The 24,778-nt window shown below is 41.8% G+C and overlaps 1 protein-coding gene across 2 annotated transcripts; it reads right to left on the bottom strand.

The window, feature by feature from the left end:
• Positions 1–388: 388 nt before the first annotated feature.
• On the bottom strand, positions 389–23,906 carry GRPR (gastrin releasing peptide receptor). Of its 2 annotated transcripts, XM_085323110.1 has the most exons (4): positions 23,488–23,906; positions 4,579–4,930; positions 3,231–3,299; positions 389–781 (listed from the first exon to the last, which is right to left on the bottom strand). In XM_085323110.1, the coding sequence occupies exons 1-4, from the start codon at positions 23,904–23,906 to the stop codon at positions 389–391; spliced, it is 1,233 nt and encodes a 410-aa protein (XP_085179236.1). The 2 variants fall into 2 exon arrangements, with proteins under 2 accessions (XP_085179236.1, XP_085179237.1); XM_085323111.1 differs by lacking the exon at positions 3,231–3,299.
• Between the last annotated feature and the right edge of the window lie 872 nt (positions 23,907–24,778).

The raw sequence follows: 24,778 nt of genomic DNA, 5'->3' as shown, positions 1-24,778 counted from the left end.
ATCAAAATAAGTTATACCATTCAGACAAATTTTGTGTCCCTTGGACAGTCTTTACCACTCCTGCAAGCCTGCCCAAGTCCAGGATTGAGCAGAAACTGATGGAGAAACTCCAGGTTCAGTCTGGATTTGATCTTATGGCGCTCTCTTCACTTCCATTAAAGGCAGTGGTCTTGAAGGGATGCAGCTCATCCCAGGGAGCTCCTGTGGTTAGGTACTAAGTGGTCTGCTGCTGCAGACATCTCTCAGCCCAGGATGAAAAGTTGGACACTTCAAGCTGCTGAGATCTCTGAACACAACAGGTTTCCTTCTGTGCGTGTGTGTGCATGTGCGCATGTGTGTGCTACTCCCCAGCCCTGCAGAGCAAAACCAGCCTGCCACACTGTGAAGTTTAGATATAGCCTTCATGACAGGCGTGGTTGCCATTGATAAGGCTGAAGGTAGCCAGGGAGTGGTTGGTGCTCTTGAGGGAGGTCATTCGTGTGGTGCTCCTGGCCATGCTCTGAGAGCGGATGAGGAGGCGAGCTCTGCAGCAGAACAGCTGGTTGTTGAACTGTTTTCTAAAGCTCTTGCTGAGCAAGTAGAGAGCAAATGGGTTGACGCAAGAGTTAGTGAAGGCCAGGATCCGAGCGCAGAGGCTGGCAATGAAATGCAGCACTGAGGTGTCCACCTCTGAGTAGTGGTAGGACCGGTACAAATAGATGATGTGAGTGGGAAGCCAGCAGAAGGCAAAGAGGCATACAAAGACCAGTACTGTCCTGGCCAGGCGCTTACGAGATTCAATCTGGAAGAACAAAGGGAAACCCAACAAAGTGAGATTAGCAACTTGCTTTGACCAGTAGCTAACTATTTTTCCCAGTGTGGTAGCTTAGGGGCTAATGTGTGAAAGGTGGCACAAGGAGAGCAGGGGAACTGGACTGCAGGTGAACACAGAGTTAAGAACCTTCCTTGCCTCTCTTCATCCACCCTTCCCCTAAAAACAAATGATTTTGTAAATTCATTAAATAATGAAGTGTAATCTGTCCTTTTCTATTCAGAGATAAACTTTCAATGGCTTGTCATTTAGTAAGATCCTACCTCAAATAACAAAAGTGCAGACACCATCATTAATTATTTGCTAGGGTAGGAGTCTGGGTTACTTCACAGAGCCCAAAGGCAGTACTTTATGCCTTGGGGCTGGGTGGTATATGTACACAAATGYGCTGCCAACTGCTCATAGCCTGCAGAGATCAGGTGCAGCACCTGTAGGCCAAAGCAACTGGAGAAACTGAAAGAAAAAAAATCTATATTTAGAGAAACAAGGCAGTTCAGAGGTGGACCTTCAGCTGAAAGAGTTGGGGACCCGAAGAGTAGCCGATGTAGATGGTGAATAGACAGACAATCATCTCTCTAGCAAAATTAGAGCTACATTAGAAGAAGGTGCATTTTTACAACGTCAGCTAGCAAGCAATATAACCTTCACACAGATACACCACCATTTTGTTTTATTTAGATGTAAAGGCTTGGAGCCAACCCAAAGGTATTGCTCAACTGCAATGAGCTGAGGTAAGCCATACTTTTCCTTTTCTCCATCAGCATTGTACACTAAGGTAACAACTCCACTAAAACCCACATTTTTCTTCCTAATGAAAACAAGAACTATTGACCATGAGGTCACATGAAAGAAGAAGATGGACAGAATTGTCCAGAAAAACCTGCTGAAACACACTGCACACTGGGTGAGTTGCCGAGTTCCGTGCCCAAGTTTGCTGGCATGAAAAGTATAACACTGTTGCTTTTTTAGGGCTTTGTAATGTTCTTCTCTCTAGTAATTACTGCCTCTCTACCCAGAAAATGCTAYGTAATTTTTTGGCACCTGCTCCCTATATTTGAATGCAATCTCAATGGCTTGAAAGTCCACATGGTCCTTAGAACCCCCTGCCCTTGCTCCTGCATTTGGGCAGCCGTGGCTCCTAATCAAGCTCTTGGGCTGCGCCCAGTCATCACTCTGCAGGAGATATGGCCAAGGTGAAAATACAAAGAAGCGCAGCATGGATGGGAAAGGSTAATGCAGGATTTGATCAAAGTTCACCCATTTAATTTTTCTGAGGAAAATGCTCCTTGATTAAAAGTCAGAAGATGAGATTTCAAAAATGTGAAACTTCTAGTTTTTTTTTTTCATAGAATTCCCTCTTCCCTTTAATATACCACTGTTCACACAGCCACATATACTGTTTTGCTGGTAGTATACCACACTTGGGGCAAGCTTTGTGTTTTGTGTATGGCTCTGATAAGTCTTGCTGCCTGTTTTTTATTATTCAGCTGAAAGATTACATGAAAGAGCACATCCTCACCTCCTGAGCTGTAGACGTAGATCAGAAATTGAGCAGCTCACATAAGCTGATCTTTGCTCAGGGTGGCAGTAAGCAGGGAGCAGGCAGGAGAGACCTGGCAAGCCCATTTTGACTTTATTTTGTGCCCCTTTAATGGCACCAACTGAAAATTAGCCATTGAGCTCAGAAAGGATTGACATGTACCAGATGATAATGTCTCCAGAGAGCGGGCTGAAAATTAAATCCTTTGAGAAAGGGCTCTCCATGGCTGAACCATATATTCTTTTTAAATGTATCCTTAATTTGATACAGGGCTACTGAAGCCACATCTGCACTATAAAGAAAGGAAACAACGCAATAAAGAAATCAATACCAGTTATCTGTGATAGAGACCTATAGCTCCTGAATGCACTGCAGGACTGATGGTGCTAGGCTGCAGCTTGTCCTTTTGCTTTCTTTAGAGTTCCCTTCCCAGAACCAAAGGGGGAAAGGTCTGCTTTTACTACTCAGTTTACTGTCTTTAATCAAAACAGTCACTGAATCATCAGAAAAAATGGCCTGCAGGGGAAAAGATCTATCTGCATTCAAAAAGGAAGAAGGATTAAGATTTCATGGATTGCACATCATTTAATGGGCAGAAAACACAGTTTTCCACCCCTGCTGTTTTATATCACCAGAAGACCACATGAGAAGATTATGTTAGGGCAGCCTAAGGTGGAGATGTCAGCTTAGGGCAATTATATGGACATTCATTCAGTTGAAGAATGGTTTGTGACAGTTTAGTTTAAGTTGAAGCAGTCCTCAGTTGAAAGCAAGGGCATATGTCAAGGTAAATAAACTGTTTAGAAACAAGTTATCCTGCTACTGCTTTCTTAGTTAGACAAGCCCAAGGCTTAAATGCATTTGAATTTAAGCAGTGACCTGAAGAACCCAGTTGCTCRTACAGAATTTGGATTTCCTCCTGGAAATGACTCTTTTTCTCTGTAGTTGCTGAGCTACCTTGACACAGTTCTGCTGTGGGACAGTCAGAGGAGTTCTGTGAAAAGCCCCATTCATGAGTGACAGAAACAGAGGTAAGACTGGTTACAAGGGTGAAAAGGGCAGGTTAAAAGACAGAGGACAGAGACAGAAAAATGCTTATGAAAATCAAAACTGTCTAAAGTAGAAGCTGAATCTACTACCTATTGGACCAGAAGTAGATCGACAGGAACTTGCTCTATTGGAGGGCAAATAAGAAGTGGATAGGCTATTCAGTCCAATACCACTCTTCTAGAGACCACAGAAAAAGAGGCATTTTTAGAGAGAATTATGCCTGACAGGTTTCAGAGAGAGAAGACAGACTTCTCCTTTTTTCCTGAGACTTTAGCCTCTATTTACGCACTGCAAAGATCACTCGCAAAATTGCACTCGCAATTGCAGCACACTTGTGGAGACAGTGCGTCGCTGCTGCTGTGAGGACCTGACGCCAGGGTCCCAGAACAAAGCCCACGCTGTCCTGCTCCGTCCTCCTTCCCCAATGCCTCTGTGCCCGCTTTCCYCTCTCCGGCCCCTCTCCAGTTTGTACTGGTTTCTGCAGCACAYTGCATAGCACCAGCAGCACAGGCTCCTGGGGGACGAGCTGGAGTGGTTGCAAGCGTGGAGAGACACAGCCACTCTCACAGGCAGCTTCGCGCCCCACCTTCCTCCCTGACCAACCAGCACATCCCGCGCCAGGAGGGCTGGCGCACAGAGTGCCTCCTGCACTTGCACTTCTTCGCTGTGCTCTTGCTTTATCCCTTCTGCTTTTCCATTCCTGAGAACTGAATAGCAGAGCCAGTGTTTAGCTGTGTGAAAAGGGACCACTTGATTTTATCCAAGACCCTCTCTCTGATAGAGCAATTTTGACAAGTTTTTTTTTTTCTTCTATGTAACTCCTCAGCTTCAATTTCAAAACACCATCCCTAGCTCTGCCTCTTTTCTTGCATCGTAGTCAATACCTACCCAGACCTTGGCAAGAGTTTCCTGCTGTGTTTCCCATGGTAACCACATTGCCAAAGTCTCTGAACTTAGAAACATGAGAAGATTTTTTTTTTTAACTGTTTAGTGCTGTGCCATGACAGGATTGCATTCAATCGTTTTTATTTGTTAAGTCCATTCAGTCTATTAAAATTGTRCAACAGATGCATGCTGTCCTGATATAAATTTCCCTCCATGTAGTCGAAACTTCAACACACTCTTAACTCCTGGCTTCACAAGGAATGTGGATTTTTGAGGAAAATAAAATCTGTACCTGTTTCCTCACATGCATATTTCCTTCCACGGGGATGTTGTAAGCGCTCCGGATCAAATTCTTAGCAATGAAATAATAATATACAGAAATGACAGACAGGGGAATGACATAAAAGATCAGAAATGATGCCATTGAATGAATTTTGGGATGTAGCCCATCTGAATGTGGGTAAGGAGCACAGCTGACGAAGGTTTTATTAGTGCCTTTGTCATGGAAGGGATGCAAATCAGAAAACACAGCTTCAGGAATGGCAAGCAACATGGAAACGATCCAGATTATAGCAGCTCTCACACAAATCTTCATCAGTGCATGGGATGCTTGGATCTCCATTGGTCTTACTATAGCTTTATACCTAAGAAAAGAAGAAAGAAATAATTTATTGACCTCAACATTGATCAGTTAGAATACTTGGGTGATGTATTTGTGCTTACCATTCACAGATCCTTTCATTTATAAAAAGCATACAAAAATCATTTTTACTCAAGACTGCTATTTTTTTTAATCTTGTTTTAAATTTCACTGTTTTTGAGGGTTTTCTCATTTCAAAGCAGCGCCACCTGGCATGAGCTCGTCCAGTTTCACGTGTGTTGATTCTGAGTTCATTCAGTTTGTAATTGGTCTGACAAAGCTCAGTGCTGCCTGACATTAACACGTACGTGTCCGAGTATCATTAAGATAAGAAGTGTAATCAGAAGGTTCTCTTTAAAAGCATAGGACAGTTTACACCCCTTCGCAGAACACTATTCAAGGAAACTACAGGGGTTACTGAATTTGCAGAAGTGGCCACATACTCCTTTTAGAGCTGTGAGTACACAGCCTTCTGCGAGCCAAATCTTATGTTTCTGGAGGCTGCAAAGAGCATGTTGCCCATTTGAATTGCTGTTTGGTGGTGTAGTTGGCTTTGTCAGTTGTCCGTAACTAAATGCCCCCAGGCTAAGCAGTCAGAGCTGCTGACTGACTGACTTGCCTGAAGAAAAGCATTGCTTGCTGTGCTAAATATGTAGATGATATTTTTTGATTTACTATTTTGTCTTTCACAAGGTCAGCCTTTCACAAAATCATGTTTTAGAATCCAAGAAAATGAAAGAAGTAAACTTATTTGAACCTGACGTGTGGAACGGGAAGACCACAGAACAAAGGAGCCCTGATCTGGCAGGAATGCACACTATGAATAAATTACAATTCACATATATATTTAAGGAAAACTGCAGAAGAAAAAAATATGTAGGAAGAAATATCTGTGGCTTTCATAAATTATTATTCAGGCTCATTATCATACCAGTTACAATCTTGCTATTTCCAGTGCATTGCTTGGTTGAATGCTTTTTTCAGTATCTGACTCTCGCACTGGCAGTGGCACACTTGGCCCCTTGGTCTCTTCTATTCTGTGGGGTGGCCGAGACCTTGGGCCCTCAGCTGCTTTGGCCTGTTTTTGGTATGGCGGTGTACTTGTTCGTGTGGCTGCTCCAGAGTCTGTTTCTCAGCTCCTTCCAAGGTCCTGGCTCTTTCACCAGCTGGACTGGGCCTGGGAGCAGGGGTAGTAAGCACAGCGCTCTGCCCAGGGCACGGCAGCACGCGCCGGGACCCAGCCGCCTGGCAGCCCGAGTGTAAAGGCTGTGTCTAAAGACTGTATCTGGACATCTTCTCATCTGCAGATGTTTCTCTGTATTATCCCACAAGTGCCTAGCGTAGATATTTTTCAGTTCCTTAACAGACTGCAGACATCGTGCTCATTAGTCTTTTGTTTAACTACTTGTGTGCCAAGCTCTCCCCTTTACTGCAACTATACAGCTATAGTAGTAAGACACAGTATTTTCTGTGCTTGCCTAGCACTGCTTTAACTTGCACTCTGAAGTTGGGGGTGTAATACTACGAAGCACAATCCTCCAGTGCAAGATCATCATCTCAGGTGAAGAAAATCACAGCATTTAAACAGCTATGGTGTTCCAACTCTTACAGTAATAAAATGGAAGAGATAGGCAGATTACTAAAACAATGCAGCTAAAATAGCTCACGTTATAGTCTGGTTCACTGCTTATATATATTATTGACAGAAACACTAGCTAACTGAACATCAGTTCACCTCAGTTAACTTCAGTGACTCTTAAAGAGAAGAAATACAAAAGGAAATGAATTACATATCCAGGTATCAATAAGTTTAGTTAGTTCAAAGTTATTTCTCTAGGTGCTTTTTGTATGCTCATCACCATGGCATATTAGCATAATTATTGCAGTGATTTTCTTATATGTAATGTAGCCAGCTGAAAGAATATTTTCCAGTGTTAACTTCCAGTAATGTGAATGAATTGAAATATTGAGAGAAAGAGAGATTCTGTTTTATTTTTATGAACATAAATGGATTAGGAAGAGTCAGAAAATGAATCTATTTCAAGTTATTAGTACATTTTAATTAGAGATGGCATTTCCGAACAACATAATTTTGAAAGAATGTAATTACAAATGGCTAGGAATGCTGGCACTGATTATTAGGCATTTAATTTATTTTACATAGCCTGCTACAACAGATAAAAAGAAGATCTATAAAAGGTCTGTATTGCAAAGAGCTCAATGTAGACCCAAATCATGAGGTCAAAAGTACAAAAAGATAAACTGGAAAAAAAGAAACTAGAAAAATAGGTCTTGAAAATGTAGGTTCTCAGATATAGGAACATGGATACATATTTTCTTACAAGGCTGACAATTGAATCAAATTATTTTGCTGACTATCTGTATGACTTACTTTATGGTGAGCTAACTTACTCAGAGATCTTCAGTAATTTATTTTCATCTGAGTATTAATGCTTAATTGGTCAGTATTGAGCTAGTGGGAGTCTTTATTTCCAGCTGCATTACTGCTATTTTAATGGTCTCTCCCTAGCTTATGTTTCAACAGCCCTATTTTCCCACATCAGTTTTGGTTTTGGCTGCAGAATTTTATTCTCTGCAGGGACATACTCATGGGTGCACGACCATCTCCCAGCGCTGGGGCTAGGGGGCCTCTGGAAGAGCTTCCTGTGGTCTATGCTCAAAAGGTGAAAAAGCTGCATCTCTTGGTTGATTACAGAGCAGAGCTTATATCCTTATTACTCTATTTTTCCACACCACTTTCAAGAGGGGCCAATCCTGAATTTTGAAATTTGGTTAAAATTTCTTAAGAACTGCAGCAAGCTGGACTGATTTTGAGCAGCAGGTAGCCCTGTTTTTCAGCATTTGTATTTTCAGCTCGTATGTCAAACATGATTTCAAGCTTTCCACAGCTTTATCTAGTGCCTCTTCTTTTTCAATGAGTTAGTCTTTCCCTTTCGCTTATCAACTGCACATCAGAATAGCTCTGGCTGTGGGAGCTGTTGCTACTTTTCCTGCTAAATGGCTGGTCCTACACAGGTGAGAGCAAGCTCCCCTCATCCCCCTCTGCCCTCCCCAAGGCCATCGCTAGAGGGCTTTCCCATGCCTGGGCAAAGTTGTGAAGTTCTCCCCTAAACTGCTGAGCATAGTTTTTCCTGCTCTGCACAATCAAATCAGTTGTGATCAGCATCACAGCAACAAACTTAATCTTGGACATTTCTGATTTCTATGGTCAGTCACCCCTGTGAGACATGAGCAATGTCTAATCCATGCCACTTGCATCTCCAGCAAACAGGTTTTAACTTTTAGCATCACTTAGTGCTACAGAACTTTCCTCTGTCTCCTGTGAAAAGCACAGGTGGACAGTAAGAAGCTCAGGTGGAAATGACCACCCTATGGCTGATTGAATTTGGATGAATTGAATCTAGTTCCCCTTATCTTCCCCATATCTTCATTAGACTGTGGGGGTGCAACCTACCCCTACCAAAACTCTGAGAGCGGAGCATCTACCTAAGCTTCTGCTATAGTCAGTGGAGAGGCAATTCCAGCGATAATTCCTGCAGTCCTGAAGCAGACATCTGAGAGGGTTGGGATGGGAAACCCTGTGGAGTTGCCTTTCTTTCCATTTTCTGTGGAAGGAGTCTGGGCAATGAGAGGACTAGCTTCACAGGCAATTTCAAATAGCTAAATTTCACCTCAGGAGTGAGCCTGAGGTACTTAACTTTCCCATACTTAGCTTCCAGCATTTGAATAATCCAATCTACTTTGAAGGAGACTTTGATGAATATATCCCCATACCTCAGTGGATGCTGCATGGCTGGCAGAGCGAGTGCTTATGCAAAGTTCTTACAACAGCGTTATTTTCAACTCATGTAGTAGTATGAGATCTAGGGGAATGTATCACATTGCACATTCAGCTTGTCTGCAATGAACACAGTCATAGCTTTGGGTTTATCACCTCTGCTTTCTCTCTTCTTCCATTTCACTCTCTGTAATTGTTGTATGATACTGCTGTGTTTCAGCTGAACTCCTTCCCCAATCTGCTCTTAAAGAAATTCTTAAAAAAAGATTAAAAATCAAAGATATGATTCATGCACCACAATAAAGGCCAAAGCTTAAAAAGAAAAATGTGCCTTCTGAATACTCAGATTGAATAAAAAATGAAAGTTAAGAACTTATGTCAACTCCAATCTCTCTTCAGTTGTCAAATGGCCCAGATGAAAATGACTGGGTTGCTGATTTGGCTGGAAATATGAATGAGATGCTGACCTTTCCTATGGCTCAGCCTTTGGACTTCTCCGTTCCCATTGCTCTTCCTAGGCTGCAACCTGCCTCGTACACAGCAGCTAGGAATGACTTTCTCTGCCATTAAAAACAAATTACACATGGCACTTCAAAAAAAAAGTCAGTCTATCATTTAAAATCCTCGTTAAATGCAATAATCAATCACATGAGAACCTCAGAAGTATTAACTGGGAGTTTTGGCCAAGGGTGAACATCTCTTTGTAAGGCTCTGGCAGATCAAAGCAGTTCCCCATGGTGTCTTTAGGATTTACCTCACAGGAGAATTCACACTTTCACCTTCCTTGACAGCTCTGATGTGGTCCCTGTTCCCAGAGTTGGTTTCCAAGACATGGAGGAGGAATCTGGTCATGGAGCTGCTTCAGCCCAGTGGCTCAAGCTGCGCAAAGGATTTGTGGGAAGGCTGGCGCTGTTTGGTACAACGTGACTCCACCTTTGGAGTCAGCGCTGGCAGGGGCTGGGCCAGTGCTACCTAGGCATCCTAATGAAACCTCACCCAGTGCAGTGCCTTCGACACAAGAATTTGGTAGCATATGGTGACCAGTCATTTCTCAACTTAATCCCAGCAACCAGAATTCAATTTCTGACTGAATTTGTTATAACCACTAGAATTTAAAAGAGCGTGGCAGAAGAGATTGGTAGGAGCCCCAAGAGTGTTTGCTTTCCCGTTGAATCCTGGCAAATATCCTGTATTTGTCTCTTAGGATTTCTATTGTGCTCATTGGATAACTGTTTGTCATAACTGAAACCACTGAAATGACTCTAAATTGCTAAAATATGACACACCAAAGGTTTAGTGTAGTGATTATTTTTCCCACCAAGGTTAATATGTCAGGGAAACTGTGGAAAGTTGTGTCATTATCCTTGTGTTAATTATAATGTTACTAACGATAACATCACCAAATGTACTCTCAAACTTTGACTATGCAAACATTGGTTAATACCATACACTTAGGCCAAAGCCACAAGTTTAAATATAAACACAGAAACATTTTTGTTACTAGAAAAAATAGTTACAGATACATCCTCCAAAGGCACAAATCAAAATAAAGCCCCAAATGGATGTCAGTTACCTAGATGCAGCTTTTCAGCTCACACAAAGCATTTTAGCTACTCTTGTGATCCACAACTGAGCTAAGAAAAAATACACACCAGCTGAAATATAAATGGACTTTGCCCTCAAATTCATAGTGCCTCCCAAGCACAGAGATATGAGGGGTTGCTTTTGCACTTACACTGGAGAAGAAAGGATCTTATCCCTAAAGTGGCAGCAGGCCCAGTGTGTCCCTCGTGTTTCTTTGTCTTGTCACCTTCATCCACTTTCTTGCTGCCAGCTACATCAGTCACAAAAATCAAATTAAAACGACCAAAGCTCCAGAGGAAAGTCAGATCTTTTCCCTTGGATTTTACATTGAGCTCCACATGTCTCACTTTCTGATTTTTGCTTCTTTAAGGAGGTAATGCTATGTTGTGTGGGGAAGCTGGTGCTGTAGGCAGCCTAACTTGCGTTCCTGCTTTTTGACTGCTTTGTGCTGATGCCTTTCCCCTTCTCTTATGGCAGTAATTAAACCTAATGTATATTCCCTTTACAACAGCTCTCGTTATGTGTCTGATAGGTATGGGTGATGAATAATGAGATGGGCTTTTTAAACTGGGAGATTTTACCTGTTTTTACACGTGGCAGGTCAGTAGACTCTCATTTCATCCAAAATCACCAGTGTCTTTTTTAATAATAATAGTTTCTCTGTGACCATGAACTGAGAGATATATGGTACAACATATGAAGGTGAGACTGTAATTTCTGCCACTGGTAATAGTGAGTGTCTCTCCCTTATGGCAACATGAGGCATCTGCAAAAGTGGGCTTTCACACAAGCAGCTCGCTAGGGATGTTCCTGGTGACCCAACAGGACAGCAAAGCTTTTACAGCAGCATTTTCATATATCACTCTCATTTGTAAAATGCACCTTAAGAAGAGGCACTGAGGTGCTCTTGCAACTCCTTCCCCCTCATATTTCGCTGCAGTAGGATAGGATCAAGAGAAAATGGCTGAAATAGGCTTTGTCACAGAGCAGTACTCTTCTTTCTACAGTCCTTCCAAAGATATTTGTCTTCCCCTAGCCGAACCTCTTCCCTCCAACTCCCTTCCAAGGCAAATGGGAAGTTGTGTTGCACAGCTCTGCAAACACATCACTGAAAAATATCTGAAGAGAAAAAAATCCTTTCCATCCTTCCTACAGGGACAAGGAATTCTGCCACTCCAGAATGGATTTGCAGGAGTACTTCAGAGTTAATGCATGTTTCATCTAAATATCATCCATTACTATGTCCTACAGAGCGTTTACATAAGAACATGTTGGTCCCCACTCCTGACTTTGTAAGACATCTGAAAAAACAAATGCCTTAAAAAATGTTCAAACAAAATTTCTGAAAGCTTGCCTGTCTTTGCTTCATTACCAGTCCCATTACTTAGACTGCAGCAGGCTGGCAGACAGACTTGTCATCTTTCAGATCTACTTTACGGTTTCTGTTTTTCTCTGAAGTTAGAAAACCACTTTCAAGCTTCTGAATCTGTTTTAATTGAGCTCTATTTTGAGCTATTGGGCTAATGTGGTGAACCTGAAATTTGAATAAAAAGCAGGGATTAGTTGGGGTGCACTAAGTCTTAGAAAAATAACTATGTAAATTACTGTGAAGTAAAAATGCTGCATTCTTCCCAGATCTAGAAAATGAGCTCCTGAAATTGCAAGTGCTTATCATTGTAACGATGAAAGAACAGCCTTTTAGTCAGTATGTCCCCATATTTCTGTTCCCACTTGAAACCAAAAGAGGAAAAAAACATGTGCAATTCATAGTTCATCCGATCCTCAGAGTCATCTGTTCCCATTTCTAAGCTTAATGTGTGCACCTTGATCTGGTCTTGGCCTATGAACATAGCGAATGAAAATCTTCTCATTAAAAATTTGTAATTATGTCCTACTAGTATCACATTATTATTTTGCCTACATAATCTGAAGGACTGGCTCAATTATCATGCAAAAAACCTCAAGCAACAAAGGAAGACTTGATGCTATATGAAGACTGCATAAATGAAACATATGGAGTCTTGTTGAGTGTAAAGTCCCATTTTGAAAGCAATGAAAAAGTTTTCCTAAGTATCTGAAGAAATTTATGAAAAAGACAATGCCCCAAACTTTCTTTATTGTTTCCACCATGAGCACTATGAATATTTATAGTTTGGAAGACAAATAATTCAATAAACCCACAAAATTGCTAGATTGTCTAACCCAGCAACACACTCCTGCAATTTTGGGTCTATCTGCTTTTAGCATACTTAGTTAAGATTATGATTATTATGCATGGTTCTTGGGTGAACATCTGTTATTAAAATCTTTACTTTAGCAAATTGTACATGGGCACAAAGACATCTCTAATGGGCTAGTCTTACATACATTGCCATCTTCTTCCTGTGAATTAACATTTCAATGGGAAAATAAAAAAGTTGCAGTGGTTGAAGTGGCATAGTTCTTACTTTTTGAAGTCTGAGTTCAAAGTTCAGCCCATATTCCTGCATACTGCTATGCCATCCTGGAATCTAGATTAATAAGAATTTTAGTCTAGGAATGACTCAGGTCAAATAATGAGAGCAGAAACAGAGTGTTTTAGACAACATTAAATTACACTGGTGTATTTAAGAAGGAGACCTAATGGAATCTGGATTAATAAGAATTTCAGTCTAGGAATGACTCAGGTCAGAGAGTGAGAGTTTAAACATTTTTTTAGACATTAAATTACACTAGTATATTTGGAAAGGAGAGCTTAAATAGTAACCATTTAATAGTAACTGTGCTATTCCTAGTCACTACCATCCAGAGCACAAACCATTTCATGAATTAACTATAGATATGGAAAACAATGGATGGGAAGATTACTACAGGAAATAGCAGGAGTTCTGTGGAAAATGCTTTCCTTATTAGAAAGTGCCCCCTGCACCTAGGGTAGCTATTCTCAGGGGGTGATCTTCAGTGGAGTCTTGGAATGAAGCCCTGATCCCAAATCAATGATTTCAGTGGGGACAGCCTAGCAGTTCGATGCAGGTTTTGCAATTGGATTTGAGGCTTGTCATCTGAGGGCGGGATGGTACTCATTATTTTAAAAACACCCTTTGACTTCAAAACCAGAGAGTTCTCACACACAGCCAGTAGCCCAGCTTGGCATGTTTCTCAGCACCAGTTGTCAGTATAACTGACTGGGAAAGTAAACATAATGTAGGCAATAATAACAAAGCATAAGTAGTTGAATAGTAGCCTCCCCACCTTACCCTGAAAAAAATGTGCCAGGCAAAAAGCTACTCTAACTGAGAGAAAATGTGGAGTTGTGATAAAACCTCAAAGACACAATTAAAAAAATCAATATACGACAGATGGGAAAAAAAAGCAAATGTAAATGACAGCAAGTATTGCAGTTTAAAAATGTAGGTGTCTGATAAGAGAAGCTGAAGGAGCCAATAAAATATCAGAGGTCACTATATGACAGACAAATGTGCATTTTTAAATATATCAGAAACAAAAAAATCAGTAAGTCAGCCATACATGTAAATGGTGAAAGTATAAACAATGACGGAAACAAAGTGGAAAGCAATCACTAGATATTGGTCTTTAAGCGTAAATGCACCTTGTGTGCAGTGCTGTAGATGTAGTAGCTGTATTAAGGAAGATGTGAGCCAATATCTGCTAACACAAAGCATTTTCACACCAGCAGGCCTGAATAATTTACACCTAGGAGTATTAAAGGAACCAGACAGAAAACAACTATAACCACTGGTATTTGTTTTTCGCAAACCTTGAAAAACTGGAGAAATTCCCAAGAACTTGAGAATTGGCTCCAAGCTGTAAAGTTTAGAAGGCTGAAAGGTATGAATATGGAAATTGCAAGTATTTGGATTTCCTGAGGTCAGCTGTTGACAGAATAATGGAACTGTAAATACTTACTGAGAAATTATAATTAACATCAGTCCCTGTTGTTTAATGCATGATAGATTTTGTCAAAACAAATTGCTTCCTATGTTTCTTTATGGGGTTGTCAGTCGTGAAAAGGATGTGGGCCACAATGGCGTGTAAGGGAAGTGCAGCACATGTGGTCATGTTGGCATGAGTGACCTTGCACATGGATATGTACACGCATGTGCCTGGGCACATGTGCTTTCCCCTCCCTCATCCACGCTCACAGTATCCATGCCCCTCTCCCACAGGACAGAGATGAAAATAGCAGTGCTGAGGCTGTGGCCAGACTGGGGGAGCAGTGTTGCATGGGGATCTCCTGCCCCATGGCCTCACCAGCAGGCTCCACAACAGGTCTCTGAACGTGCTTGTATGAAGGTGCCAATGCACAGAGTCATCCTAGCTTGGCTCCTGGGAATGCACTCTGGCTGCAGTGCTACTTGCTGCATTTATCGGCTCGCTCCAGCAGGTGTAAAGATTTTGCTGGGAAAGTTTGCAGATGACGTGGTGGTTGACCAGACTGTAACCGTTGGGATAAATGACCGGAGTGTAATAGAAGCCGTATCAAAGTGCAAAGTGGTATATCTAGGACCCAAGTGGACATGTTATACCAACAGACTGGAGATCTTTCATGGAAAGAGATGAGCAAGAAAAGACCTTAGAGCATCTCTGTACTGCACTTGAGAAAATGAAATATCTCATGTCATTCTTATGGTGTCAAGGCTTTAGTGTAATCAGTTCCTAAACTAGCTAGTTTAAAAGTCTGATATATTTAACTGATGCTTAAGTCCTTTCTGTAACTTCATAAAGACAGCAGTCATAAGAGACCATCATCTCCATATAAACTTTCTGCTCCATTTAGGGGCAAAAGTCTAATGCAATCCTTGGCTATTATTATGTTAGTAGTCTGATTATTATTAGCAATGTACCAGTAATGTTGTCCCTGGTGCTGACAGCACTGTAGGATTATACTGAATGTTCTGTTTATGGTATTGGCTAATTTCAAGAAAGATATCAAATATTGGGAAGAATTTGAAGCAGGCTGCCAAAAGGAGGAGTCAAGAGCAGAGAAAACAATTTTAAGTCAGTTTAGCCAAATGGTGACTTTCAAGGATGATCATCTATAAAGGTATTTTCACAGCAAGAAAATATAGGAATATTTCCATCTTACTGAGAAAGGTGTAAGTAGATAAAATAGTTAGAGGCCAGACAAACTTAGACTGGAAAAGTGACATCATTTCTAAGCAGTGAGGATAATAGGTTGCTGGAGACACTTGTAGGGGACAGGTTGGTATCTGCATCTTTAGTCAGAGTACTTAGGAAGTTGTCTAGCGTCATTGAAATGATCTGTTTTAATTAGCTACTAAGAAATATTCAGCAGCCTCTGTGCATGTAGGCAGGGTGTGAGAAAAATTACTGAACTGGATGGCCAGAGCAGCTGGTGCATCCTCATCTGTGGCTCTCCCAGGTCATTTGACAGACTATGACTAAACCTCATGTTTCAGGGCTGTCTGCAATTATCAAGAAATAGTTTTTCCTCTTCATGTGTCATGGTACTGTATTCCCTCCTGCCCTTCCATGGAGCTGCAGAGACTGGCTGTGGTGGGAGAGCAGGTGAGGACAAGAGGAACAGAGCTCTGAGGATGCATCTCCCTTAGAGGCTCTGCAACCTCCTACACTGAGGTTAAACTGATTACCGAACGGGGGTCAGGAAGGTAGTTTCTTATAGAAGACTTCAGCTTTCTGCCTTCCTCTACAGCACATGATCTGGCTTACTACTAGGATGTCTTTCAGTGCCTTGCCACTGCAGGGAGCCCAGGAATCATAGAATCATAGAATCAGTAAGGTTGGAAGGGACCTCTGGAGATCATCTAGTCCAACCTCCCTGCTCAGCAGGGTCACCTACAGCATGTTAGACAGGCTTGCATCCAGGAGGGCCTTGAAGATCTCCAGAGAAGGAGATTCCACAACCTCTCTGGGCAACCTGTGCCAGTGCTCTGTCACTCTCACAGTGAAGAAATTCCCCCTCACGGTCAGGCGGAACTTCCTGTGGTTCAATTTCTGCCCATTGCCTCTTGTCCTGTTACATGAGACAACTGAAAAGAGTTTGTCCCTGTCCCCTTGACACCCTCCCTTCAGGTACTTGTACACATTGATCAGATGCCCCCTCAGTCTTCTCTTCCCCAGGCTGAAGAGGCCCAGCTCTCGCAGCCGTTCCTCGTAGGGCAGGAGCTCCAGCCCTCTGATCATCTTTATAGCCCTCCGCTGGACTCTCTCCAGTAGCTCCATGTCTCTCTTGTAGTGGGGAGCCCAGAACTGGACACAGTACTCGAGATGAGGCCTCACCAGGGCTGAGTAGAGGGGCAGGATCACGTCCCTCGACCTGCTGGCAACACTCTTCCTAATGCACCCCAGGATACCATTGGCCTTCCTGGCCACAAGGGCAAATTGCTGGCTCATGGTCAACTTGTCATCTCCCAGCACTCCCAGGTCCTTCTCTGCAGAGCTGCTCTCCAGAAGGTCAGCCCCCAGCTTGTACTGGTGCCTGGGGTTATTTTACCCTAGGTGCAGGACCCTGCACTTGCCCTTGTTGAACCTCATGAGGTTCCTCTCTGCCCAGCTCTCCATCCTGTCCAGGACTCTCTGAATGGCAGCACAGCCTTCAGGTGTGTCAGCCACTCCTCCCAGCTTGGTATCCTCAGCAAACTTGCTGAGGAGGCACTCTGTCCCCTCATCCATGTCGTTGATGAAGAAGTTGAACAGGATGGGACCGAGCACTGAGCCCTGGGGAATGCCACTAGCCACAGGCCTCCAGCTAGATGCCAGGCCACTGGTGACAACCCTCTGAGCTGTGCCTTTCAGCCAGTTCTCAATCCACCTCACTGTCCACTCATCTAACCCACACTTCCTATTCATCCYGTTTCTGCCCCAGGGCACAGTTTGCTCTTCTGGACACTGAAATTCATTGCTCTGCCTAAGATCATACACAGCAGAAGGTGTGCATGGGAGAAGCGAGCAGTCTGCTAAGGACAGGAGGTCAGAGAGGATCTCATGGTTCCTGGTATCTTAAATGGTATTATGTGAGTTGAGCAAATTGATGCAAAATTGGTGAGAAACCACCCAAGGGGACCACACAGGGTTAGCGTTAGTGTCATGTTAAAAATAAAAAGAAAACAGGTTATTGCAGAACCTGTTTGTAAGCAAAGCAGCTGTTGGATGTGTCACTGCTTATACTGCAAACTATACAGCCCAGGCTGCTTGCTTCTGCTTTTTTCGCTGAAGTCTCTTCTGCTCATTTGTGGTGAGGATGTTGCCCATATCTGGACACCGGCTATTAATGCCTGAGCTGATATGACCACCGTGGGCTCATCACCTGGCAGCAGTGATGACCTCCAACCCACCACATTCAATCAGACAGACAACCTGCAAATTCTCTGCAGTCAGTTCCTCTCCCGGTTAACAGTGCGTACAGGTCCTAGTACTAGGAGACCATGACAACTGATTGGGGGTTTTAGGTTTTACTGAAATGTAAACAATAGATAATCCAACTTTTCTTCCCTTTAGTTGCTTAAATATTGACAGTCTCCAGCACATTAACACTGACTCTGCCCTCAGATCTGCACACCGGTCCCAGTGATATAAATGGAAGCTGTAATGTTCCTGGTAATAGAATCACATCTATCGTGTTTTAGCCATCTGCTCTGGCTAATCAAGATATTCAGAAAGTTTGTGCAGCTTGCTCTGTTTCTCTTGGTGCAGATGGATGCTAGGGCTGAGGAAATKCAGGCTAAAAACAAGGATGTTAGACTGTTTATATTGTGTTGACATAGTGGCCAGCAACACAGGATCTAAGATTCTGTCCATCAGCTGGAAGAAATGTGTGTGTCCATCTGCACATGCACCATGCCATCAGCACAGGAAAAGCAGCTGCAGGAAAGCAAAGCAAGTAGCTAGGATCCAGTTCCCCTCTTCAAGAGAGGCTGCTCAGTGCTTCTGTGGGAGCAAAAGCTTTGCATATAGATTCAAAGCCCCTTAGATTTTCTTATCTGATTTGGAAGAACTAATGTTCTGTCTTAGGTTGTGTCTGTGAATGCAAAAGGTAAGTGCAGGGGTATCATTCTGCCAATTTGCATAGACTAGATTAGGGATTGTCTTTATATTTCAGAAAGTGGCTTTCTCCTGTTCAAAACCTTCCTGATGCTGCACAGTTAATTGTAGCACAAGAAGTAAATTGCCCCAAAAGATGCCTAGTGTCCTTACAGGGATTTCCTGAATGCTGTGGCTAGACTGCCTGGAATAAATTAACAACCATTATGGACCTGACATTTCACAATTGATGGCATTTAAAAAAGTGTCTTTCAGTAAATTGGGAATCAACACTCTAGAAAACCACTCTGTCTTTCCATAGCTTTTTTTTTAAGGGTGGCACACTTCCCTTAGTTCTCTTGTGGAAACATACTACAGCAATTGTAGAATGATATAAATGAGGAGTATTACCCCTTTTTTGGTATTGTATATGTTATTAATAGCAGAAGCTGAAGACATCCAGAGCACAGAGATGAGCCCAACAAAGTTTTTTGCATATTTAAAAGTATCCTTCTAGAAGCTCTGGATCTCCTTCTTCCTCTTCACTACCATCATTTGGGAGAAAGGGTTGTTTGTTTGTTGTTTTTTTTGTTTTTTGTTTGTTTCTTAGATAAATAAACTGTCATATGAGTTTTATAGGAACATTGGAAGATTGTGTCTGTGACCTCTCCAAGAGACACAGCGCTGCTGGAAGCACTGCTGTGTTCCTGCATCTAAGCGCTAAGATTAACATTTCCAAAAGTGATCTTAATTTCTAACTTCTTCATTTCAGTTCTCAGAGCTGCCACCCTACTTTCCTGCTTTTGAGAGCTGGTCTTGCCAGCATAAGCAACCTAACCTCGTATTCATAATTTGTGCCTGTGTGTCTATCCSTGCTAAATGATTCTGCAACCGGCTGGCTGGCTGATCCATGTGGCAGACATTCCTGTAGTTTGCCAACACGAAAATCCTGATAAACTGAAGTACTTAAATAAAGATCCATTTGCAAACTCCAGTTATGCTTTGCATTTACTCTGCCATGTGTTTATAGAAACAACATTATTTCAGGAGGGCTTCACGGCATGAGCACCAAGTCATTTTTTTTTTTTACTATCTGAGAAAAACAGTGGAGAATATGATCAGTGGTTGACAGCTTGGGTAATTCAAATGCAAATGTATAAATTCTGTCAGTCATGGAAGAAATAGTAAATTAAATAAAGACATTTTCCATGACAAGGGCAATTAAATGGGTTGATTTTCCTCTTACCTCACCAAGACATTTTCAAATTCTTTTTTACTAACTGAGCCACTTTTGACTTTTCTGCCACCTGGGCTAGAGGCGCAGGTGTGTTCACTCTCACAGTGTGCCTCTCCACCCCTTACACCTACAAGGAGGGCAGGCAGGTGGGCATGTACACTCGGATGCCCTCCTTGTGGGGATGTGCTGAGCAGCAGCTGAAGAAATCTTCTATCTTGACAGAGCAGAACAACAGTGCAGACAGACATCCTTCCACTGCCAGATTCATTTACGGTCTTTCTAAAACACACAAACACGCATACCCGCGCACTGACTGCTTGCTCCCTTGCTCTTGTATACTCAGCCGTGGTGCCTTATCACTCACGGAGGGTGGCTGTAAGCACACCACAGGCCTTAACCCTGTCCCAGCTGTTCTGCAAATTTGCAATGCTGACAGGAAAACAGGCCCCAATGACAGCTCTCGCTGCTCCTGCAAATGTAGCTAGACAGATGCAAGTACCATGTAGTCAGCAGAGCAGTCCCACAGAAAATACATTTGGAATATTGTTAACTCTTCTTCGCCCTTTCTCCCATACCCTGCAGAATAATTTCATTTTAGCCTGATACAGGCTCATTTGTGTACACAGAGCGGGCCTAAACATGCTGGGATCCTTTGAGCTATGCCCTACCTAAGCAAACATGTGCACGTATGCGTGTGTGCATGTATATGCACGTGCAGCACCTCACAGACCAGGGGACTCCTACAACAGGAGGAATGGAAATCAGCAGTTTTTGGCAAAATACAGTCTTTGAGAAAAGTTTGCACGTGAGCAATTATTTATATAACTGGTAGGTGTTGGCAGGACAAACCTCCAAGAAGCTTTAGGTGCTCTGTGGTGGAGGCTGGTACTTAGCTAAGAGTTTGCAGCCACCAAATGATAGACTCATTTTTTCTTTCTCAGCTTAAAGGATGCCTCAGGAAGGTGCGTTTGTTTATATGATGTGGGCTGTGCAACATGTACTAAAACTGGGAGTAGTCCTTAGAAGGTGATCCATAGCAATCAAGATGATTTGTATCGTTATAACATGTAGACTACTTGTTTCACTGCTCCCTCATGCCACTGTATTTGCTTGTCACCCACCACATTTCGTGTTGTATTTGGATGGGAATCTATCTGGGAAAGACTCTCTTGCATTACACTCCAGTGCTTTCCTTCACATGGTAGATCTCTTATCTCAAAGATGCCGGGTCTTTCTAGACATCATTATGATATGCTGGTAATATCAGTAACGCTGATAGTTTTTCTCACTTTCTTTTGTTAATGGAAGCTGACTGGAATTGAGATTCCAATCTTTGCAGAATTATGAATTATGAACACAAGGCCTGTAGTCCCTCTTCATGGAGACAATGCCGTGAGATGCAGTTCAGACCATTTTGAGGAGCAGGTTATTCTCTCCAGGGTCCATTGTTTCAATTTTTGAGAACAGGATCATTTAGATGCCTCATGGAAGCATGTCAGATAGGACTGACATCGCTCAAAATTAGCCATCTCAAATACACACATCTAATTTATGTTAAACAGTAGGCTACCTCTATACCTGATACAGTGATTTATCCCAGCTCCTCTCGAGAGTTTCTCTCCATGGGCCAGAAAGCATCTTGCTGTCTAGCTTAGAGTAGCTCTCACTTCAGACTGCAAAAGCCAGGTGAGATAAGCTCTGCCTGGGCGGTGTCACCTGCTGGGCTCTTGGCTCTTTGCATTACCCTGACCATGCTGCAAAGCACACTGGATTTGGCAAGCATTTCCATAGGCCCCTGGGATGATAGAAGGCTGGCTGGGAAGCTCCTTCAGGATATGTTGCTTCCTATCCTTGGTACAACAGCGTATTTGAATTCAGAAATGAAATCATCTCAGGTGCAAGTGTAGTATCTCTCCATGGGGTAGGTGGCACAGCTTGCCCCCAGCAGTGTTGGGCTGTAGGTCTTGTCTGCAGTCTCAGGAAGGCACTGTTATATTCAACTCATGTTTGGGAAGCTTTCTCTGTACATTTTAATTTTATTTTCTTAATGTTTCTGACATGATTTATATCGAGTCCTAGGGATCAGGATGACGTTTTTGAAAAAATGAAGTTAAACTAATAGACTGTGAGCTGACAAAATGTAGGCCATATATTTTTGCAACAAAACTATCTCACCACTGCTGATAATATACCAAAATAAAAAACTCAGTAAACATAACAGTTAAGGCCCATTTCTAGTTCAATACATAGCATTTAAGCTTCATACATCTAAAGATGGTAGAAGTTGTGTTATTATGTCCTTCTATAGTAGGCAACAGATACACTAGAATAGGGCAAAATGGTCCCTTAAAAATGGGAACATTAACTCTTCCCCCGACATGCATGCCTGTCTCCCTTGTAGCCAAGTCGCATTTCAGTGTGTTGCAACATTTCACTGCCAGTGCAGCATGATAGTTAACAGGGTTCAGACAAAGTTGAAGTTGAGAATTTCAAGTCTTCAGAAAACAAGTTTGCTACAGCTGCAGTTTTCTGTTCTGTTCACTCACTTCAGGCAATAACTGCTGTTGATGCACTGCTCAGTAAAAGCATTTGCAATGCTTATGTAGTACGCGATCAGAGAGCAACAAGTATTTTTCAATATGATATTCTTCTTTATGATGCATTTTTCTTTTCCTGACATTTTTAAAGCAACTTACATTACAGTTTTATAAATACCAAGTTCCTAGAGAAATATTTGTTGTTTTCCTAACATGAAAATGGGCAGAACGGGCAGTGTTCCACCTGCTGCATGAAACTCAAGAGTGAAAGTGTAGGTCATCCTTTACTAGAAAATTTGTATAGTTTTCCTACTTTCCCGTCCCTTTTACAGTAAATTGCAATCCCTGTGTCTTTTTGAGCAAGACAAAACTGAAAGAGTTTTTCTCATCTGAAATCCTGGCACTTCTGTGAGATTTCATAACTTTAACATGTTGACATATTATTCCTTAAACTCTTTCTGAAGCACAAAAATAATAAACAAGGTATCTTGGCCTCTTTGATGTGGATAGATGTTTCTATATATATATGTATATAAAAAAAACAGTCCAATAAATACCTAAACTCTTTTCAGGAAGGTAGGCTGCATCCTTCAAAGTAACATTTAAATTCAAATGTCTTTTGACACTGAAATCTGAATGCTCAGAGGTTTATGTCAAAATCCTCACAGAAATCTAAAATAGTGCTCAACTGTTAGAAATATGTTTTCTGTAAAAGTCAATGCTTTTTTATGTACTCTAAAATAACATAGCTTTTGCATGCTACTTATATCAAATATTATTGGAAGACAAAGTTGCTGAACCAACCACACAGAACAGTTTTGATTGGATAAGATCATTTAATCAGGGAAAATACACTTACTAATGTGGATTGAGATGCCTGACTGCAGGCATTCTCATTTGAATATTACGAACATATTTTATAAACTGTTGCCTTATATGTAATTAACCTCAAGAAAGCAAGACACTATAAAGAATTGATTCTAACTGCACTTTAAAATGCTCCTCCAGTGCCTGCATACTTCATGAAATATAAATCAATTATCTTTCTGGCAAATTTGAAAATGCTATCTTTTAACAGAGCGCCCTTCTTTAATGGCTCTTTTCTCTCTCTGGGCTTTAATTTGGTCTGTTTTTGTTTTTCTTTTAATTAAAAAAGACTATTAGCTAAACCCTACAAGCATTTAGTTTAGCCTAGAAAAAGTATCCTGCATTCAGTCTACCTCCTTGAGTTTTGTCTTCATAACCACCAGAAATACATGACCATTGCTCTTTTTCCCCCGTTAGGTTAAAAATGCCACTTACAAGCATTTTAGCTGTTACCTGAAAACATGCATGCATAATTGTGCATTTTATGGATCTGTAAATATGCAGACCTCTTTGCAAGACTGCAGCAGAAAGCTTACCTGTCAGCTGAGAGAGCAGTGAGAGTAAAGACTGACACCCCTACGGAAGTGAGTTGTATGAAGGGGATAAGTTTACATCCAATTCTGCCGAACAGCCATTCATCAGCAAGGTACCTGCTGGCATCCACAGGCACACAAGTCACTAAAAGCAGCAGGTCTCCTAAAGCCAAACTGGAGATGAACAAATTAGGGACATTTCTCATGGATTTCACAGTACAGAAGATCTTAATCAAAGTGATATTGCCAACAAGGCCTATCAAAATGATGATCCCATAAATGGTGGGGATGGCATACAGGAAAGCTGGGTAGAACCAGTCATCACTCAGGATGGAGAGGTTTGCACTCTGGTTGACAGAGATGTTGTAGAGAACGAAGTTATCCATTTCCAGGTCTAGCAGGAGGCACTCTCCAGATGCCATTGTCCCACTTTGTTTTTCTCCAAAGATAATTTTCTTTGACAATCCTCGTATAAAATCTCTTGCTTTAATTTTGCTGCTACTTGCTTTAAACAGTCTGAAGTTTAAAAGTCATGCCACTTTGTGATACATCTTGAAAATAAACGAAACAAAAAGCGACGACACACTATTCAATAGTTTTCAACAGTATAAGTTGAAAAGAAAACATCTTTTAGCACAGTTTGAATCCTGAAACTTGCCTTTTCCTCACTGACTTGTCTTGCTGCTAGGTATTCCTCAGCTCTAAAAGGCCGTCTATAAAATTCAAAGCCCAATATGTAGGAGGCATTTTCAAAAGTAAAGCTAGTTAAATTCCCTGCTGCAGTTCTGCCGGGCAGAACCGAGTCCGAAAAAGCAAGAACTTTTGATAGTTGCTGTCATTCATGCTGCGGTCCCAATCTCTTCCGGGTTTTAGCACCTGCATTTGCCAGTTGGATTTAAAGTGAGGAAAAAGAACAGCTCCTTTGGCGACTCAGATCCTATAGGCAGGATCTTCTGGACGTCAATTCTCCCTCTGCTTCACATGATGAGAGCAAGCTTGCTTAAATGATTACAGTAATTCTATGGAAGCTGCAGGCTAGTGCCGGAGAATGCCAGCCACCTACTGGACAATTTATTCACTGCTTGAATATATATAAAAAAGAAATCTCTGTTAACTCTTTAGATGAAAAAAATTTACCCATTTATACCTTGTGAGATGAGGTTCACACTCTCAACGAAAAGAAAAAAGCTTTGTTTTTTTCTTTGAAAGCTTTGTGTATTTCGTACTACAAATAACACCCTTACAGAAGCTTTACGCCTTCTTAAATGAGAACACATACACATTGTTTGCACTT

Source organism: Rhea americana, unplaced genomic scaffold (genome assembly GCF_003343005.1).
Source record: "Rhea americana isolate MKP2758 unplaced genomic scaffold, rheAme1 scaffold_82, whole genome shotgun sequence".
NCBI lineage: Eukaryota > Metazoa > Chordata > Aves > Rheiformes > Rheidae > Rhea > Rhea americana.
The sequence above is the reverse complement of the archived record's forward strand: the minus strand, read 5'-3'. Positions and strand labels throughout refer to the sequence as shown.